Here is a 19,337-nt window from a genome sequence, read left to right as displayed (position 1 = left end):
GGAGATGGGTGTTGATCCGGAACAGCAAAGATTTCCTTGAAATGCTCCCCTCAATTTCAGCCGCCCCAGGGGCGACTGACGCCTCCTAATGGCCGTACCTGGTCTGAAGGGAGGGTGCAGTTTGACGACTAACGTGGTCTGTCCCTTTAAGGTGGCTACTCTGTGGAAGCTCCCCCCTAGATTTCCGCCCTCACTGCCCAGGCCAGCATTCATTACCCATCTCTAATTGCCCCGTGAGAAGGTGGTGGTGTGGTGCCCCATTGAACCGCGGCAGCCCAGGCGATGTAGGTACATCCACCGTGCTGATGAGGATTTTGGGTTCCAATCGTTGGCTTTTCAGCTCGACTCTGACGCGCTCACTGGCCGCACGTCACCGGTTTCCGATAACTGCGTATGAGGGTTCTGGGAGTTCAGGCAATCTCCCAAACGGCCATCACGACGGGCTATATACGGGCGATCGGCTGTCCCTACACGGAGACAGAACTTGACAGTAAACCTGTCTTCCAGGAATTAAAGAGTGTTTGCTGCGACACCGGAGGGAGAGACGCCCAGGAGAAAAACCTTCCCGCCATTTAAAAACAAAAATGGTGTTTCTGTTTCCCCAACCCCCCCCCAACTGTACATCGAACACTTTCTGTTATTAGTGATAAATATTGGAAGATTATCCAAGGCTGTCCAATCGTTTTGAGGTGAGGCCTCCGGGAATAAATACTCCCGGTCGAAGCAACTTTAGTTTAGGGTTGTGGCCAGGCTGCGGCCTAAGATCCAGGCTCCGGCAGTCACAACTAGGCCCAACCACTTCTGGGCGTAAGTGTTTGGGGGTCGGGAGCGTGTGTCCGGGTTTTGGGGGGGGGGGGGGGGGCAGTGGGGGCTCTTTATTGGATATGAAAAAGCAAAAGACAGGTTTAAGCACTCAATGAATGTCCGAAAATCAAACACCTCAAAAATTAGTTTGGAAAAAGAAAATGGCGGCTGCTGGCGGTTGGCAATCCGCTCCACAGCAACCCTGTTGACGGGAAGCCTGAATTACAGCACATTGGGGCAGAGTAACTCCTCCAGGGCCAGAAATTCTAACACGGTATTTGAAAGTGCCGACACAGTTTTTGTGGATGGAACGGGAAGCGTTTTGCCCCAAGGGTCCCCGTCTAGTGGGAAAGAAATCGTCTCCCCAATCTGCCGTGGCCAATCAGACGAAGGCCCAAAGAAACTCTCGGTGTTCATGTACACGACCATGTCGATAGCCTCAGCCAGGAATCAGGTGAAGATGGAGCGCAGGGAGAGGAGAGAGTCAACTGTGAGAATGTGGGCGAGAGTGGGAGCATGTGGCACCTCAGAGGGTACGGTCGGCACGGGGGGGGGGGGCACAGGCATCTTAGGGGCGTGGGTGCCATGGGGGACGGTGACATTGGGGCAGCGAGGGTGCAGGCACAGAAGGCATAACATGGCACAGAGGGTGGACGCACAAGAGGGGGCAGGGGGTGTGGGTGCAGCAAGCACAGGGCGATCCGAGTGCATGAGAAGCAGAGGCGGACTGGCCAGGGTGTCAGCTTGCCCGATGACAAGTGGGCCCCTGATGAAGTGGGGCCCCCTGTATCAAATAAAAATGCAATAAAGAAACAAACACAGACAACTGTTTTAGTAATAAAAAGGAATAAGAAAAAAGAGAGAACAGGACACAAATAAGCAGTGCATGAAAAGGAACGAAGCAGGGGAGGTAGTGGAAGGATGTGGAATAGGGGGGCCCGGGTCGGGCATAATTAAGGAAATTCCATGTTTTCAGCAAGAGTGTGTGAATTTAAAGATAAAGTTACAATTCGTGATTTGAGATGGTCGGCAACCTGAAAGGATATCAAGCAGTACATAGGGTCGTGAGGTCACCGAAAAGGAGAAGCGGTACCTTTGACCGTGAATCATGAGGTCAAAGATATTGAAGCGATAAGCCATGATTGGTAAACTCAAAGGGTTGCGACTTGTAACACTACACTGGTATCAAACTGGACCTGTTAACTTTGGTCGTGGGACCATTCTTAATGTCTTACTATAGTCGGACCAAACTTCTAAGTTTCAACAGTTGTCTCAGTTGCTTGCTGGTGTGAACACTGGACAGTGGATTGTCTCCTCTTCTGAAGCTGCATAGGCCACAGTAGTATTTTTTTAAAATGTTTTTTTAAATAAATTTAGATTACCCAATTATTTTTTCTATTAAGGGGCAATTTAGCATGTCCAATCCACCTACCCTGCACATCTTTGGGTTGTGGGGGCGAAACCCACGCAGACACGGGGAGAATGTGCAAACTCCACATGGACAGTGACCCAGAGCCGGGATCGAACCTGGGACCTCAGCGCCGTGAGGCAGCTGTGCTAACCCCTAGGCCACCGTACTGCCCAAGGCCACAGTAGTATTGACTAATGAACATAGCCTATTGAAGTGTAAGTAAGTTATTTTATATTTTTTATCAAGTAGGGGTTTATCTGGCGTTCCTTCAAGTTATTCTTGCAATCATCAATATTCATTTTTCCCAATGTGGGCTATTTTTAATTAAGTTTTTGTTTCAGGAATATTACCCCTACCAGCATGGAAAATAAAAAGCATAAATCTGGGTCACTAAAACGCAAAGAACAAAAAGAAGCAGAAAGGAAGGAATCAGCCAAGCGATGCAGGTCTATTACAGAGTTTATAATACCACAAGCACAATCCACATCAATATCCAGTTCTGCAACAAATAATCAAGAAGCAAGAAACACTGCTCATGGTGATGATGCAATGAGAGAAAGAGATAATGAGAGAGAGAGAGAAAATGAGAGAGAGAGAGAAAACGAGACAGAGAGAACAGCACCTTGGGTGACTGTCATCTGTAAACACTGCACCGTAGGTTACTGTTACCCAGCACACACCGCACCGTGGGTTAGATACCCAGCACACACCGCACCGTGGGTTACTGTTACCCAGTACACACCGCACCGTGGGTTAGTTACCCAGCACACACCGCACCGTGGGTTAGTTACCCAGCACACACCGCACCGTGGGTTACTGTTACCCAGTACACACCGCACCGTAGGTTACTGTTACCCAGCACACACCGCACCGTGGGTTAGTTACCCGCACACACCGCACTGTGGGTTACTGTTACCCAGCACACACCGCACCGTGGGTTAGTTACCCAGCACACACCGCACCGTGGGTTAGTTACCCAGCACACACCGCACCGTGGGTTACTGTTACCCAGCACACACCGCACCGTGGGTTAGTTACCCAGCACACACCGCACCGTGGGTTACTGTTACCCAGCACACACCGCACCGTGGGTTACTGTTACCCAGCACACACCGCACCGTGGGTTAGTTACCCAGCACACACCGCACCGTGGGTTAGTTACCCAGCACACACCGCACCGTGGGTTAGTTACCCAGCACACACCGCACCGTGGGTTACTGTTACCCAGCACACACCGCACCGTGGGTTAGTTACCCAGCACACACCGCACCGTGGGTTAGTTACCCAGCACACACCGCACCGTGGGTTAGTTACCCAGCACACACCGCACCGTGGGTTACTGTTACCCAGCACACACCGCACCGTGGGTTACGTTACCCAGCACACACCGCACCGTGGGTTAGTTACCCAGCACACACCGCACCGTGGGTTACTGTTACCCAGCACACACCGCACCGTGGGTTAGTTACCCAGCACACACCGCACCGTGGGTTACTGTTACCCAGCACACACCGCACCGTGGGTTAGTTACCCAGCACACACCGCACCGTGGGTTAGTTACCCAGCACACACCGCACCGTGGGTTATGTTACCCAGCACACACCGCACCGTGGGTTACTGTTACCCAGCACACACCGCACCGTGGGTTAGTTACCCAGCACACACCGCACCGTGGGTTAGTTACCCAGCACACACCGCACCGTGGGTTACTGTTACCCAGCACACACCGCACCGTGGGTTACTGTTACCCAGCACACACCGCACCGTGGGTTAGTTACCCAGCACACACCGCACCGTGGGTTAGTTACCCAGCACACACCGCACCGTGGGTTAGTTACCCAGCACACACCGCACCGTGGGTTAGTTACCCAGCACACACCGCACCGTGGGTTACTGTTACCCAGCACACACCGCACCGTGGGTTAGTTACCCAGCACACACCGCACCGTGGGTTAGTTACCCAGCACACACCGCACCGTGGGTTACTGTTACCCAGCACACACCGCACCGTGGGTTACTGTTACCCAGCACACACCGCACCGTGGGTTAGATTACCCAGCACACACCGCACCGATGGGTTAGTTACCCAGCACACACCGCACCGTGGGTTACTGTTACCCAGCACACACCGCACCGTGGGTTACTGTTACCCAGCACACACCGCACCGTGGGTTAGTTACCCAGCACACACCGCACCGTGGGTTAGATTACCCAGCACACACCGCACCGTGGGTTACTGTTACCCAGCACACACCGCACCGTGGGTTAGTTACCCAGCACACACCGCACCGTGGGTTACTGTTACCCAGCACACACCGCACCGTGGGTTAGTTACCCAGCACACACCGCACCGTGGGTTACTGTTACCCAGCACACACCGCACCGTGGGTTACTGTTACCCAGCACACACCGCACCGTGGGTTACTGTTACCCAGCACACACCGCACCGTGGGTTAGTTACCCAGCACACACCGCACCGTGGGTTAGTTACCCAGCACACACCGCACCGTGGGTTAGTTACCCAGCACACACCGCACCGTGGGTTAGTTACCCAGCACACACCGCACCGTGGGTTAGTTACCCAGCACACACCGCACCGTGGGTTAGTTACCCAGCACACACCGCACCGTGGGTTAGTTACCCAGCACACACCGCACCGTGGGTTAGTTACCCAGCACACACCGCACCGTGGGTTAGTTACCCAGCACACACCGCACCGTGGGTTAGTTACCCAGCACACACCGCACCGTGGGTTAGTTACCCAGCACACACCGCACCGTGGGTTAGTTACCCAGCACACACCGCACCGTGGGTTACTGTTACCCAGCACACACCGCACCGTGGGTTACTGTTACCCAGCACACACCGCACCGTGGGTTAGTTACCCAGCACACACCGCACCGTGGGTTACTGTTACCCAGCACACACCGCACCGTGGGTTAGTTACCCAGCACACACCGCACCGTGGGTTAGTTACCCAGCACACACCGCACCGTGGGTTAGTTACCCAGCACACACCGCACCGTGGGTTAGTTACCCAGCACACACCGCACCGTGGGTTAGTTACCCAGCACACACCGCACCGTGGGTTAGTTACCCAGCACACACCGCACCAGTGGGTTAGTTACCCAGCACACACCGCACCGTGGGTTAGTTACCCAGCACACACCGCACCGTGGGTTAGTTACCCAGCACACACCGCACCGTGGGTTACTGTTACCCAGCACACACCGCACCGTGGGTTACTGTTACCCAGCACACACCGCACCGTGGGTTACTGTTACCCAGCACACACCGCACCGTGGGTTACTGTTACCCAGCACACACCGCACCGTGGGTTAGTTACCCAGCACACACCGCACCGTGGGTTAGTTACCCAGCACACACCGCACCGTGGGTTACTGTTACCCAGCACACACCGCACCGTGGGTTAGTTACCCAGCACACACCGCACCGTGGGTTACTGTTACCCAGCACACACCGCACCGTGGGTTACTGTTACCCAGCACACACCGCACCGTGGGTTTAGTTACCCAGCACACCCGCACCGTGGGTTAGTTACCCAGCACACACCGCACCGTGGGTTAGTTACCCAGCACACACCGCACCGTGGGTTACTGTTACCCAGCACACACCGCACCGTGGGTTAGTTACCCAGCACACACCGCACCGTGGGTTAGTTACCCAGCACACACCGCACCGTGGGTTACTGTTACCCAGCACACACCGCACCGTGGGTTAGTTACCCAGCACACACTGCACCGTGGGTTAGTTACCCAGCACACACCGCACCGTGGGTTACTGTTACCCAGCACACACCGCACCGTGGGTTAGATACCCAGCACACACCGCACCGTGGGTTAGATACCCAGCACACACCGCACCGTGGGTTAGATACCCAGCACACACCGCACCGTGGGTTAGTTACCCAGCACACACCGCACCGTGGGTTAGATACCCAGCACACACCGCACCGTGGGTTAGATACCCAGCACACACCTGCACCGTGGGTTAGATACCAGCACACACCGCACCGTGGGTTAGTTACCAGCACACACCGCACCGTGGGTTAGTTACCCAGCTCACACCGCCCCCGTGGGTTAGTTACCCAGCACACACCGTACCGTGGGTTAGTTACCCAGCACACACCGCACCGTGGGTTAGTTACCCAGCACACACCGCACCGTGGGTATGTTACCCAGCACACACCGCACCTGGGTTAGTTCACCAGCACACACCGCACCGTGGGTTAGTTCACCCAGCACACACCGCACCGTGGGTTAGATACCCAGCACACACCGCAACGTGGGTTACCTGTTACCAGCACACACCGCACCGTGGGTTAGTTACCCAGCACACACCGCCACCGTGGGTTACTGTTACCCAGCACACACCGCACCGTGGGTTAGTTACCCCAGACCACAGCACCGTGGGTTACTGTACCCAGCACACACCGCACCGTGGGTTAGTTACCCAGCACAACACCGCACCGTGGGTTAGTTACCCAGCACACACCGCACCGTGGGTTACTGTTACCCAGCACACACCGCACCGTGGGTTACTGTTACCCAGCACACACCGCACCGTGGGTTAGTTACCCAGCACACACCGCACCGTGGGTTAGTTACCCAGCACACACCGCACCGTGGGTTACTGTTACCCAGCACACACCGCACCGTGGGTTACTGTTACCCAGCACACACCGCACCGTGGGTTAGATTACCCAGCACACACCGCACCGTGGGTTACTGTTACCCAGCACACACCGCACCGTGGGTTACTGTTACCCAGCACCCAGAGATTTTCAGTTGAATAGAAGGTTTTGCGAGATACATGTTGTGGGGGCTGCCGTTGCAGCCATCTGCATGTTCAGCATGTTAATGAGGTGACTCAGACTCACGGCTATATCGAGTGAGTGTGTGGGTGAAGTGGTGACTTTTGTTTGACTTGGAAAACGGCCGACGTCACCAGAGAAAAGATAAATCGCAGCAGGCTGGAGTGGCAAATCCATTAACCCTCATCTTCCCGTGGCCACCGCGGATATATCCCGGGCAATCACTCGCCGTCCAATCGCCAATGCCCACCCTCTGCCCACAGCCTTTATAATACCCGGGGATCAGACAGGGTAGATACAGCGAGAGAGAGAGAGAGAGAGAGAGAGACGACATCCGGGGTGGGGCGGGGGGGGGGGGGGGGGGGGGGGGAATCTTTCAGGGGTGAAGTTAGGAAACGCTTCCTCAAGCAAAGGGCGGGGAAAAGTTTCTGCAGAAGGCAATTGATCGTCGATCGACTGTCAATTTTAAATCCGGGATGGATAGATTTGCGTTCGCCAAAGGTACCGAGGTATACTGGGCGACAAAGGTGGCTGGAAGGTTAGGTCGTAGATCCCAGCTAAGATCTAACTATGTGGCAGAACAGGCTCAGGGGGCTGAATGGCCTCCTCCTGTCTCCAACCCTGCAGGACTGTCCTCGAGTCTATTAACAAAACCCAGCTGGAACATCATTGGGGCAGATTAGACCTTGGGTAGGGTGCTCTGTCCAAGAGCCGGTGCAGACTTGATGGGCCGAATGGCCTCCTTGTGCACTGTAAATTCTATGATTAGGAGGATTTAAGCATTTTTGAGCCTTTTTTTACTTCCCAGTTATAATAATATTGTAATTATAATAATAATAACATGGTGGTTAGCGTCACTGCTTCATGGCACCAGGGTCCCGGGTTCGATTCCCGGCTTGGGTCACTGTCTGTGTATAGTCTGCACGTTCTCCCTGTGTGTGCGTGGGTTTCCTCCGGGTGCTCCGGTTTCCTCCCACAGTCCAAAGACGTGCAGGTTGGGTGCCCACCTGGACATCCCTGGACACTAAGGGGCAATTTAGCGTGGCCAATCCATCCAACCTTCACAACTGTGGGACTGTGGGGGGGGGGGGGGGGAAACCGGAGCACCCGGAGGAAACCCACGCAGACACGGGGAGGAAGTGCAACCTCCACGCAGTCACCCGAGGCCGGAATTGAACCCGGGTCACTGGTGCGGTGAGGCAGCAGTGCTAACCACTGCGCCGTCGTGCCGAGCCCTTGTGAAATGTGGAACTGGAGGTGAATAGTATCGATACGAGGAACTGGACAAGGATAGGGTGGAGACGGGAACAGAGGGTAGATTTGGATAAGGAAAGCTGTGAGCAGGCTTGCGTGGAGCATAAACACCAGCACGGACTGGATGGGCTGCGATGTAATGTACTAAAGCAACCAGTCTACAGAGTCTATTTAGAAAAGAGCCTCCACTAACTGCAGCAGAGTTCACGGCCATAACTGCAGCAATCTCCTGGATTACAGCAGGATAATTTCTTCTGTAAGATACAGTGAGTGGAGGATAGTTATATTGACGGGATTTGTACAAAGCCAATCCCTGGGATGTTCTCAGAAGTATTAACCAATCCCCTCCCCTCCTCGGCCCCAGTTTGAGCGGGGGAAGCTGCTTACGTTAGTCGTTCCGGACACTTTCCTCCGGTCTGGGATCTCCGACTTGTTGGGGTTGTTGGCACTGCTGACCATGGGGCTGGAGGGCGGGATCCCCGCACGGCTGCTGGTGCTGCTGCTGGTGCTGCTGGTGGTGGTGACTGCGCCGCCGCCGCCCCCCCCCGCCAGCCGTCGTCTTGCGCAACGGGATGCGCTCCTCCTTCAGGTCGTTGTCCGCCGTGCTGGTCTGGCTCCGCTTAGGGTGAGAGGTCAGGGCGGCCGGGCCACCTGAAATAAACAGCGTCCTGTTAACCGTCGTGATCGTGCCTCTCCCCTTCTCTATCCCCCCCCCCCACCCTCCCCCTCCCCCCACCCTCCCCCTCCCCCCTCCCCCCACCCTCCCCCTCCCCCTCCTCCCCCCACCCCACCCTCCCGTGCTCAGGCAAAGGGCAAACATCAACACCCAGGGACAATATTCAACCTTCCCAATATTCAAAGTCATTGGGATCTTGCTGTGCGCAACGTGGTTGGCACGTTTCCCGTGTGTCAACAGCGACGACACTTGGAAAAACACTATTCCATTGGCCCTGAAGCACTGTTGAAATGTACTGGGGTTGTGAAAGGTATCATGCGCATTGCTTTGCATACTCAATAAATCCTTCTACGCTTCCCGATGCTCCGCCTGATTCCATTTCCCAGGCCAGTCCTTGATTTGTCGACCAGGCCCGGAGGGCCAAATGGCCCGCTCCTGCTCTTATTTGCTATCGTACCTGACGTAAGTGAGGTGTGAAGTCACACATTACCCTATTACAAATTGGGTTAAAGTTGCAGCACAAACGAATATTGCCTTTGTCGACAAGATATCCAGTCGGTCAAGTGTTTTGTTGTGGGGTCAGGGCCCTTCGCCATTTCCCTGGGTCTCCCTCGCCACCCCCCCCCCCTCCCCCCCCGTCAGGGCCCTTCGCCATTTCCCTGGGTCTCCCTCGCCACCCCCCCCCCCCAACCTCGTACTCTACTCACTGAAGTCGCTGTGCCTGCGCTGCCGGTGGTAGGTGGACGAGCTGCGTTGGCTCCTGCTGTGCGTCGAAGTTTGGCTCGCGGTGCTGGTGTTCAGCTCGTTGCTGGGCCGAACCTTGGCTAACGAGAGGCTACTGCCGGAACGGGAGTCAGTGCCGTCCATCTGGGAGGGGGGGGGGGGGGGGGGGGGGAAAGAACAGGAATGATAACCGAGGCCTAGCTAAGGCTCCCAAGAGCGGGCGGCCATTTTTGGCTGACCTGGGGTGAAAGTTCACCTCAAAAACCATCCACCTCCGGGCTACGTCCAAAAAAACAAAGGACCAATTGAGAGCCGCCATTAACTCAGATGTCAGAGCGGCCTAGAGGTCACTGAAGGATTAAGGGTCAAGAGTTCAAAGTGCGCAAAGGTTAAGTTGATGAACGTTTATACAAACCCCGGGCGCAATTCTCCCATCGGGAGGCTAAGTCCCGACGCCGGAGTGAAAACCGGAGTGTTTCACTCCGGCGTCGGAGGCCGCTCCACGCCCCGGGGGGGGGGGGGGGGGGGCTAGGAGTGGTGTCGCGTCATTTACGCACGCCGGGCCTTGGCGCCGCATAAAAGTGGCGTCGCGTAAATTACACGGCCGGCGTCGCGTAAATGACGTCACCCGCGCATGCGCGATTGCCGTCCTCCCCGCGGCCGCCCCGCAAGAAGATGTCGGATGGATCTTGCGGGGCGGCGGAGGAAAGGAGGTCCTCCTTCAGAGAGGCCCCCCCTGGTGCAGGATCCCTCCTCCCCCACCACAGGCTGCTTGATAGTAGGAATGGGGCCCCTGAGGGAGTAACTGCAAAGGTGAAAGGTCAGCCCAAATCAGCGCCGGCTCCTCCCCTTTGCTGAATTCAGTGGTTCCAGCTGGGCTCTTCTAATTTTTAGGCTGCCCTGATTGCGTTTTGTTGTGTGTTTGGGGTCCAGACAGGATTCCCTGTGGCTTAGCCAACCTCTCAAAGTAAGCTGTTTCAAACTGTGGTTTGTTAAAAACCATTACTGTATTGGGACCCTGGGTTGGGAGATTGTCCCATGGTCTTTTTATTCAGGAAACTTATACTACAATACTGACTTTAATCCAATCAGTTTAAGGTTAGAATCAGACCCTAAGCGCTGGACGAAATATAATATGGCCCAGGTTCAACATGAAGCAGACCGGGATCACTGTGAAGCAGACCGGGATCACTGTGAAGCAGACCGGGATCACCGTGAAGCAGACCGGGATCACCGTGAAGCAGACCGGGATCACTGTGAAGCAGACTGGGATCACCGTGAAGCAGACCGGGATCACCGTGAAGCAGAGAGCAGGGGGAGTTTCAAATGGAGCTGTATAAAATGCTTGTAAGGCCGCAGCCAGAGTACTGTGTGCAGTTCTTTTTTCCAAATAAATTTACAGTGTCCAATTATATTTTCCAATTAAGGGGCAATTTAGCATGGCCAAGCCACCTAACCTGCACATCTCTGGGTTGTGGGGGCGAGACCCACGCAGACACGGGGAGAATGTGCAAACTCCACACGGGCAGTGACCCGGGGCTGGGATCAAACCCGGGTCCTCGGCGCCGTGAGACAGCAGTGCTAACCACTGCGCCTACATGCAGCCGGGGGGTGTGCCGTTCTGGTCGCCACACTATTGGAAGGATTTGATTGCATGAGGCATGGTGGCGCAGTGGTTAGCACTGCTGCCTCACGGTGCTGACGACCCGGGTTTGATCCCAACTCTGGGTCACTATCCGTGTGGAGTTTGCACATTCTCCCCGTGTCTGCGTGGGTCTCACCCCCACAACCCAAAAGATGTGCAGGGTAGGTGGATTGGCTAACTTGGCCCTTAATTGGAAATTTAAAAAAAAAAGTGATTTCACTGGGGAGATTCAGCAGGACGAGGCCCGGGGCTGGAGAGTTTCAGCTATGAAGAGAGGCGGGTGATGTGTTGGGTGAGCTGGGTCTGCGAGGACTGCGTTTACTGCAGCAGTGAGAGAGACAGGCTTCCAACACTTGGGAGAAATGCAACTCGATTTTATTGAACTCTTAACTATCATACATACTTTAGCTGTGGGTTGACACTGTGCTGAGTTGACTGGAGACCTGAGGCTAACCTGACCAGACTGACTGACTACCACATGGTGGGTGTTCTAGTTGTTGCTCACGGGCTCTGACTGTCTCAGAGGCTGGATCCCGAGAGAGCGGGAAAACTAGTCCCTCTGGCTTCATAGTGGCCGTGTCCTGTCTGGTGATTGGCTGCTGTGTTCTGTGTGTTCATTGGTCATCCTGTGTGTCAATCAATGCCTGTCTGTGCACCATCATATACCTGTCTGTATATTATGACAGCGGGCTAGGTTGTCTTGGAGCAGAAGGGGCTGAGGGGGGAACCGATTGAGGCGGACAGAATTATGAGGGACACAGATAGGGTGGATAGCAGGAAACTTTTCCCTTAGAAGAGGGATCAATGACCAGGGGGCATAGGTTTACAGTGAGGAGCGGGAGATTTCGAGGGGATTTGAGGAAAAACCTTTTCACCCAGAGGGGGGGTGGGAGTCTGGAACTCGCTGCCCGAAAGGGTGGTGGAGGCGGGAACCCTCACGACATTTAAGAAGCGTTTCGACGAGCACTCGGAACGCCCCAGCGCACAAGGCGACGGACCAAATGCTGGAAAATGGGATTAGAATGGATAGGCGGTTGGTGGCCAGTACAGACACGATGGGCCGAATGGCCTCTTTCTGTGCTGTAAATCTCTATGGGCATGTTGAAGAGCCACCCTGCAATGGGAGAGCAGCTCGGCGCGGCACAATGTGGCCGATAGAACCTCCTGGTATCTACCCAGCTGACAAAGCCTCGCGATGCCTAACCCGATTCTCGCGGGACGTGGCGATGTAAATCCCGCCCACATGTTTTAGCAAATCTGCATGTTAGAGCGAGACGGCTAGTTTCACTATAATGTAGTGGAACCGAGTACCTGAGGCTTTGGGATCTATCCCTTTCGCCTGAAGAGACCTCGGGCAAGCGCCGTTCAGTGCTGGCCTCCGCCAACAGGGACACAGACGGAACGGCACTCGTGGGGGGAACGGTACTCTGTGGGGGGGTCTCCCAGCGGATCGGAGGCCGCCACGTGCATGCCCTTTAGACAGGGTGGTACTCTGGCAATGCCGGTGCCAGCTGGGCACCCTGGCCAGGAAACACGCGGCTAAAGGTGCTCGTTATAGGATCTTGTTCCCATTTAGTTAAATGGCGCCCAATGACTCCAACCCATTGCTCCACCCACGTGTGTTGCACATGTCGAACGCCAATCCGTCCTCTGGATGTTTAGCCCTTACCTCACTTTTGTTCCTGCCCAGTAGGAGGTAGGTAGCAGTAACTTCATTGTATTTCTGCCTGGTCAAAGCTTCTTTAATTTCTTCGCGCGTGTAACCCATTCCAACCATCACCTCTACGGAAGAAACAAAAAACAGTCAGCTAGACAAGATGTCCATAGAGTCGCCACAGTTCCACGCATCAGGGTCGCCAACTCTATCTGGGCCTATTCCAGGAGGCTGCAGTCACATGACCTACTTCCCATTCCCCACTCTCCCACCATTGGTCCACTCTCCAGGTGCCCTTGCCTGCACGGCCAATGGGATGGGAACAGAATTCTTTGTTACCCAGCTGGATGCATCCTGATTGTTGGGTCCTTCACCATTGCCAATATTTTTATGAGATTACCCCGACCTCCTCGCCACATCAGTGTGAAGGTGGTGATCCAAAACGCGAGATAGGATTTACAACAGGGAGAAGGATTTACAACAGGGAGACAAGACCATTCGGCCCAGCTGTGACAATGCTGCCCCAGGCTTCATCTCACTTTACAAACACGTCCTTCCATCTCCCTCTCTCTATTCACCTCAACTATTCCATTTGATAGTGGGTTCCAGCTCCTCGCAACTCTCTGGCTACATTCCTGTTGGAATGGATGCAAGGGGCTGAATGGTCTCCTCATGCCCCTGTCAAAGTTAGGAGCTCGCTCTGGTCAAAGATAAATAAGTACCTTACTAGTGGATATGGATAGGTTAGGAGAGAGGGGCAAAATGGAGTTTAACGTGGATAAACGTGTGAGGTCAGGCATTTTGGGCGGGGAAAAATGGAAAGGCAACTTATTATCTAAATGGGGGGAGACTTTGGGGTGCTTCATTGCAGAGGGATCTGGGTGTCCTGGTGCATGAGTCTCAGGAAACTACACGTAGGTACAGCAGATAATAAAGAAAGTGAAGTAAATGTTGGCATTTATAGCTAAAGGAATAGAGTATAAAGGTAAGGAAGTGTTGTTGCAACTATACAAGATGTGGAGATGCCGGCGTTGGACTGGGGTGAGCACAGTAAGAAGTCTTACAACACCAGGTTAAAGTCCAACAGGTTTGATTCAAACACTAGCTTTCGGAGCACTGCTCCTTCCTCGGGTGAATGAGGAAGGAGCTGCGCTCCGAAAGCTCGTGTTTGAATCAAACCTGTTGGACTTTAACCTGGTGTTGTAAGACTTCTTACTGCAACTTTCCAAGGCATTGGTGAGATCACACCTGGAGTATCGTGCACAGTTTTGGTCCCTTATTTGAGGGAAGATGTAGTGGCATTGGAGGCAGCTCAGAGGAAGTTCACTAGGTAGATTCCAGGGATGAGGGGTTTATCGTGTGAGGAGAGATTGAACAGTTTAGGCCGATACTCTCTAGAGCTTAGAAGAATGAGGGGAGATCAAATTGAGTTATACAAGATGATTAAAGGTGTGGAGAAAGTAGACGTGGAGCGGTTGCTTCCACTTGTGGAACATTCTAGAACGAGAGGTCACAGTCTCAGGCTGAGCGAGTCGAGGTGAAACTACTTCTCCCAAAGGGTTGTAAATCTGTGGAATTCGCTACCCCAGAGTGGGGTGGATGCTGGGACAGTGGGTCAATTTAAGGAGGAGGTAGACAGATGTTTAATTGGGAATGGGTTGGAGGGTTATGGAGAACGGGAAGGATGGTGGAGTTAAGGCCAGGATGAGATCAGCCATGATCGAATGGCGGAGCAGACTCGATGGGCCAAATGGCCTAATTCTGCTCCTATATCTTATGGACTTATGGACTAAGATTGGTTCCCCAGATAGAATTCTAACTCCACCCACCCCAAACCGAATGAAGTGACGCAGCCGTTCCATCCAATCACAGCCTGGTCATTGAGATAGGGTTTGAGGAATAAAGGGACCCGAATGTCAAGTTTCAGTCACAATGGCTCCTGTCCAGCCAGTCACCTTCTCAGAGAAGGTGAAATCAGTCACCCACCATGGTCACCAGTGATTGGTTGATACAGGGAGGCAGCTTGTCACCTCATTTACGAAGCTACCTCCTCCCTCCAACCGAGGGGCCCATCCACTCACATTGGATGGGACATTCGAGGGAAGCCCCTTCCTCCTTTCCTTGCATGGAGGAGCAGCGATGGGCAGTGAGTGGGCCACATGAGTGGTCCTCCTTCATCTCAGTGGGCCCAAGATTGAAATTGGGCTTGGTCGCTAACTAAGACCCCATGAACAAGACAAGGGCGGCACGGTGGCACAGTGGTTAGCACTGCAGCCTCATCGTGCCAGGGACCTGGGTTCAATTCCGGCCTTGGGGGACTCTGTGTGGAGTTTGCACGTTCTCTCCGTGTCTGCGTGGGTTTCCTCCGGGTGCTCCGGTTTCCCCCCACGGTCCAAAGATGACTAGGTTATGTGGATTGGCCGTGATAAATTGCCCCTTAGTGTCCAAAAAGTTAGGTGGGGGGTTACAGGAATAGGGTGGGGGAGTGGACCTGGGTAGGGTGCTCTTTTGGAGGGTCAATGCAGACTCGATGGGCTGAATAGCCTCCTTCTGCACTGTAGGGATTCTAAACATAATGGATTAAATACATTTAATACATGCCGAATATTTCACTTCGAGTTATAGAAAATGCTTCATCATTGATATATTAATAGAACGGTCATCAACTTCAAATGGTAAAAACAAAAGAAATATTGACACTTTGGACACAGAGTCAATGTTGTGAGTATCAGCACACCCCTCGCTTCACCCGCCCCTCGCTTCACCCGCCCCTCGCTTCGCCCGCCCCTCGCTTCGACCCGCCCCTCCCTTCGCCCGCCCCTCCCTTCGCCCGCCCCTCCCTTCGCCCGCCCCTCCCTTCGCCCGCCCCTCCCTTCGCCCGCCCCTCCCTTCGCCCGCCCCTCCCTTCGCCCGCCCCTCACTTCGCCCGCCCCTCACTTCGCCCGCCCCTCACTTCGCCCGCCCCTCACTTCGCCCGCCCCTCACTTCGCCCGCCCCTCACTTTGTTCGCCTTTGTTTTCCGGATGAATCACTTCAGCCATACCGGCAGGAAAAAAAAAACTACACGGACGGGAATCGGCGGAATGTGGCGACCCCGCGTGCGGGCAACAGTCAGCGAAACGTCTCGTGGGGGGCCGCACTCGGAACCCGGATGGACCGCAGGTTGCGTGGTTTGCAGGAATGGAGGCCTCGTCCACTGCCGTACTCACGTTAATGAATTACCAAAACGAGCCGTTGAAACGAAAGAATCGAATCCCAGGGAGAGGTGTTCCTGAACAAGTTCCTTTCTCACCTATTCGTTTGTTGTCTCCCAAGTCTTGCTCCGGCTCCACGTATGGTCGAAGCTCCTCGCCATCGCAACCAACGTTTATCCACTTGTCCTTCATAATTTGCTGGGGACAGAGAGAGAGGCGGTGAGTTTGTGTTGACAAATACCCGTAACTATCCAGCGTCTGGAACAAAATCTTCCAAGGTGCTTCACAGTCAGGTTAACATTGAAACACAGAAAGAGGCACTGGATTACTTTGGTCAAAGGTTTGGTCAAGGATGTAGGTTTAAGGGGTGACTCAAGATTGAGAGGCGGCGAGGTTTGTCGGGCAATTCAGCAGCTTGGGCCCAGGATGGGGTTTTTAAGTTATTTCCGGGATGTGGCATCGCTGACTGGGCCCGACATTTATTGCCCCTCCCTAGCTGCCCATTGAGTAGGTGGTGGTGAGCCGCCTCCTTAAACCGCTGCAGTCCCTATGGTGTAGGTACACCCACAGTGTTGCTAGGGAGGTAATTCCAGGATTCTGACCCAGCGACAATGAAGGAACAGTGTAGCCATCTCAGATGGCCACCTGCAAAGGACCATGGGAAATATGGCCAACCCAGGACTCGGGCAGACTTAGAGCTTGTGTGTGTATTTGCAACCCAGATAGCTAGACGCAATCGAAACCCCCGCTCGTTTGCATTCTAATGGCCCATTTCCCCAGAACAATAGGGCTCCAATCAAGAAACCGATACAGCCACAGACCGATCGGCGCCACTCCCTTTACTCAGGGAGCCCAAACAGCCAAGGTCAATGACCGCTAAGGACACGCCCCTTTATTGGCCAAAATCGAAGGCAGTGATCGAAGCCTGTCGAATGATTGGGTCCAAGATTAAGGACCGCCCCAAAGAGCGCGAAATACCAGAGGGATACGAAGAGACACAGCCATGTGCTCGGTCTCTCTTGGATCCGCCCTATGCCAACCCAAGTGCAACATAACGACCAGACAGACAAGTTCAAGACCAACGATCGCTACCAGACGGATGAGCCCAGCAGAAACAGAGCCACTTCTTCCACCCAGCCACGCAAGATCCGGACAAAGGCCTTGTCCATCTGCATAGAGCCGGTTGCCCTGAAGTTAAGTACAGGTTATTGTAGTTGTTAGGTGTAGTTTAACTTGTAGTGTTTTGTGTTGTATGTCGAAGTAATCCTTGTGTGTAAATAAACCATCTTTGAACTTGAACTGATTAACTGGTTGTGTGGTCATTTGATCGATATCTGGTAAAGCCTTGTGGTGGTATGATTTGATACCTGGCGACTCTAAAAAGCATCGTTATTAATTGGCACCATTACTCCGGTGCCGATTGGCAACATTATTGGTGACTCTGGTGGGATAGCATTCCGATTAAATTGGCAACAACAGCCGATATATTTCTAAGTCAGGATGGGGAGTGGATGGTGGGAACATCCAGCTGGGGGTGTTCCCAGGTACCTGCTGCCCTTGTCTTCCTCGATGGTAGCCAGGTTAGCTCAGTGGGCTGGACAGCTGGTTTGCGATGCAGATTGAGGCCAGCAGCGCCGGTTCAATCCCCGCACCGGCTGAGGTTATCCATGAAGGCCCCCACCTTCTCAACCTTGCTCCTCTCCTGAAGTGTGGTGACCTTCCGGCCAAATCACCGCCAGTCAGCTCCCCCCCCCCCCCCCCCCCTCACAGGGGAAAGCAGCCCCTGGTCATCTGGGACTGTGGTGACTTTACTTACTACATGGTAGTGATCGTGGGTTTGGAAGGTGCTGCCTAAGGAGCCTTGGTGAGTTGCTGCAGTGCATCTTGTAGACGGTACACACGGCTGCCACTGTGCGTCGGTGGTGGAGGGAGTGAATGTTTGTGGAAGGGGGAGCAATCAAGCGGGGCTGCTTTGTCCTGGATGGTGTTGTTGGAGCTGAACTCAGCCAGGCATGGGGAGGGTAATCCATTACATCTAGACTGCTAATCCAGTAAAGCTAAACACACACTCACAGAGAAATATCTAAAATAAATATATTAAATATATTCTATATCTGTTCTGCATCATCTCACTCAGCCCATGAAGTACTCAAACTATCATGGCCGGACCCTGATCTATTTTGGAATTGGCTGCCAAATCCATTTCCTTGTCTTTGGCACCTCTAGCCTGGACGAGCCTCCCGCTACACACCTCTGCAAATTTCTGCTCATTCGCCGCCCATGTCGTAACTTGCAACGAGCCCCAATCAGCCCCCGAGCTCCCCGACCCGCAACGGCTTCTATTTAATCAACCCTTCATTTAAAAATTCTCCCCCTTGTTTTCCAATCCCTCCCTGGCTTCACCCCTCCCCATCTGTAACCTCCCCTAGCCCCCACAACCCTCCGGGACCTCTGTGAATTCCGGCCTCTTGGGGCAGCACGGTGGCGCAGTGGGTTAGCCCTGCAGCCTCACATCTCCTCCCTAAACATCTCCGCCTTTCTCTCGCCACCTTTAAGACGGTCCTTAAAAAACTGTCACTCTGACCAAGCTTTTGACTATCAGCCTTAATGTCTCCTTGGTTGTCACATTTTGCTTTGTAATATACCTGTGAATCACTGTGGTATATTGTGTTAAGTCAAGCGTGCTGTATAAACAGAAGTGCTTGTTTGATGAACTTCCTGTCTGAACCTGTCGTCATTGCTCGCTTTCCTTCACCTCCTACACTTGAACTGAATTTATTTTTGTCTAGATAATGAAGATATATCATCAGGTTTGTCAATCGCAAACCTGCTCCTCCCCCCCCCCCCCCCCCCCCCCCCACAATATTTAATCTTTTAGTGAAAGGGACAACCAATAGGTGCTCAAAACTTTGCGTGGGTTTCCTGTCCAATAGTCTGACTTCCCGATACATTCTTTGACCTCGTTTTTCTCTCAGCATTCATCAATGTAATTCACAACAGCAAGATTTCTCATTCAATTCTACACCTGCAACCTCCCCTCCAAGCCCCATCCTGACTTGGAAATATATCGGCTGTAGTGGGCCAAAATCCTAACAGCACTGTGGATGTACCTACACCGCAGGGACTGCAGCAGCTCAAGAAG

General features: G+C 53.7%; 1 protein-coding gene across 1 annotated transcript in view; it reads right to left on the bottom strand.

Moving 5' to 3' along the window:
* The window catches only part of mark4 (microtubule affinity regulating kinase 4), a 134,891-nt gene that overhangs the window by 9,816 nt on the left and 105,738 nt on the right, over window positions 1–19,337 (bottom strand). The window contains exons 10-14 of the mRNA XM_038785999.1: window positions 16,294–16,393; window positions 13,017–13,129; window positions 9,687–9,846; window positions 8,843–8,954; window positions 8,691–8,799 (exon numbers count right to left, since the gene is read on the bottom strand). Of these exons, the coding sequence (XP_038641927.1) occupies window positions 8,691–8,799; window positions 8,843–8,954; window positions 9,687–9,846; window positions 13,017–13,129; window positions 16,294–16,393 (594 nt within the window). The remainder of the gene's footprint in view (window positions 1–8,690; window positions 8,800–8,842; window positions 8,955–9,686; window positions 9,847–13,016; window positions 13,130–16,293; window positions 16,394–19,337) is intronic.

This window comes from Scyliorhinus canicula, chromosome 27 (genome assembly GCF_902713615.1).
Source record: "Scyliorhinus canicula chromosome 27, sScyCan1.1, whole genome shotgun sequence".
Classification (NCBI taxonomy): Eukaryota; Metazoa; Chordata; class Chondrichthyes; order Carcharhiniformes; family Scyliorhinidae; genus Scyliorhinus; species Scyliorhinus canicula.
Note: the sequence above shows the minus strand (reverse complement) of the source record. Positions and strands in the feature narration are given on the sequence as shown.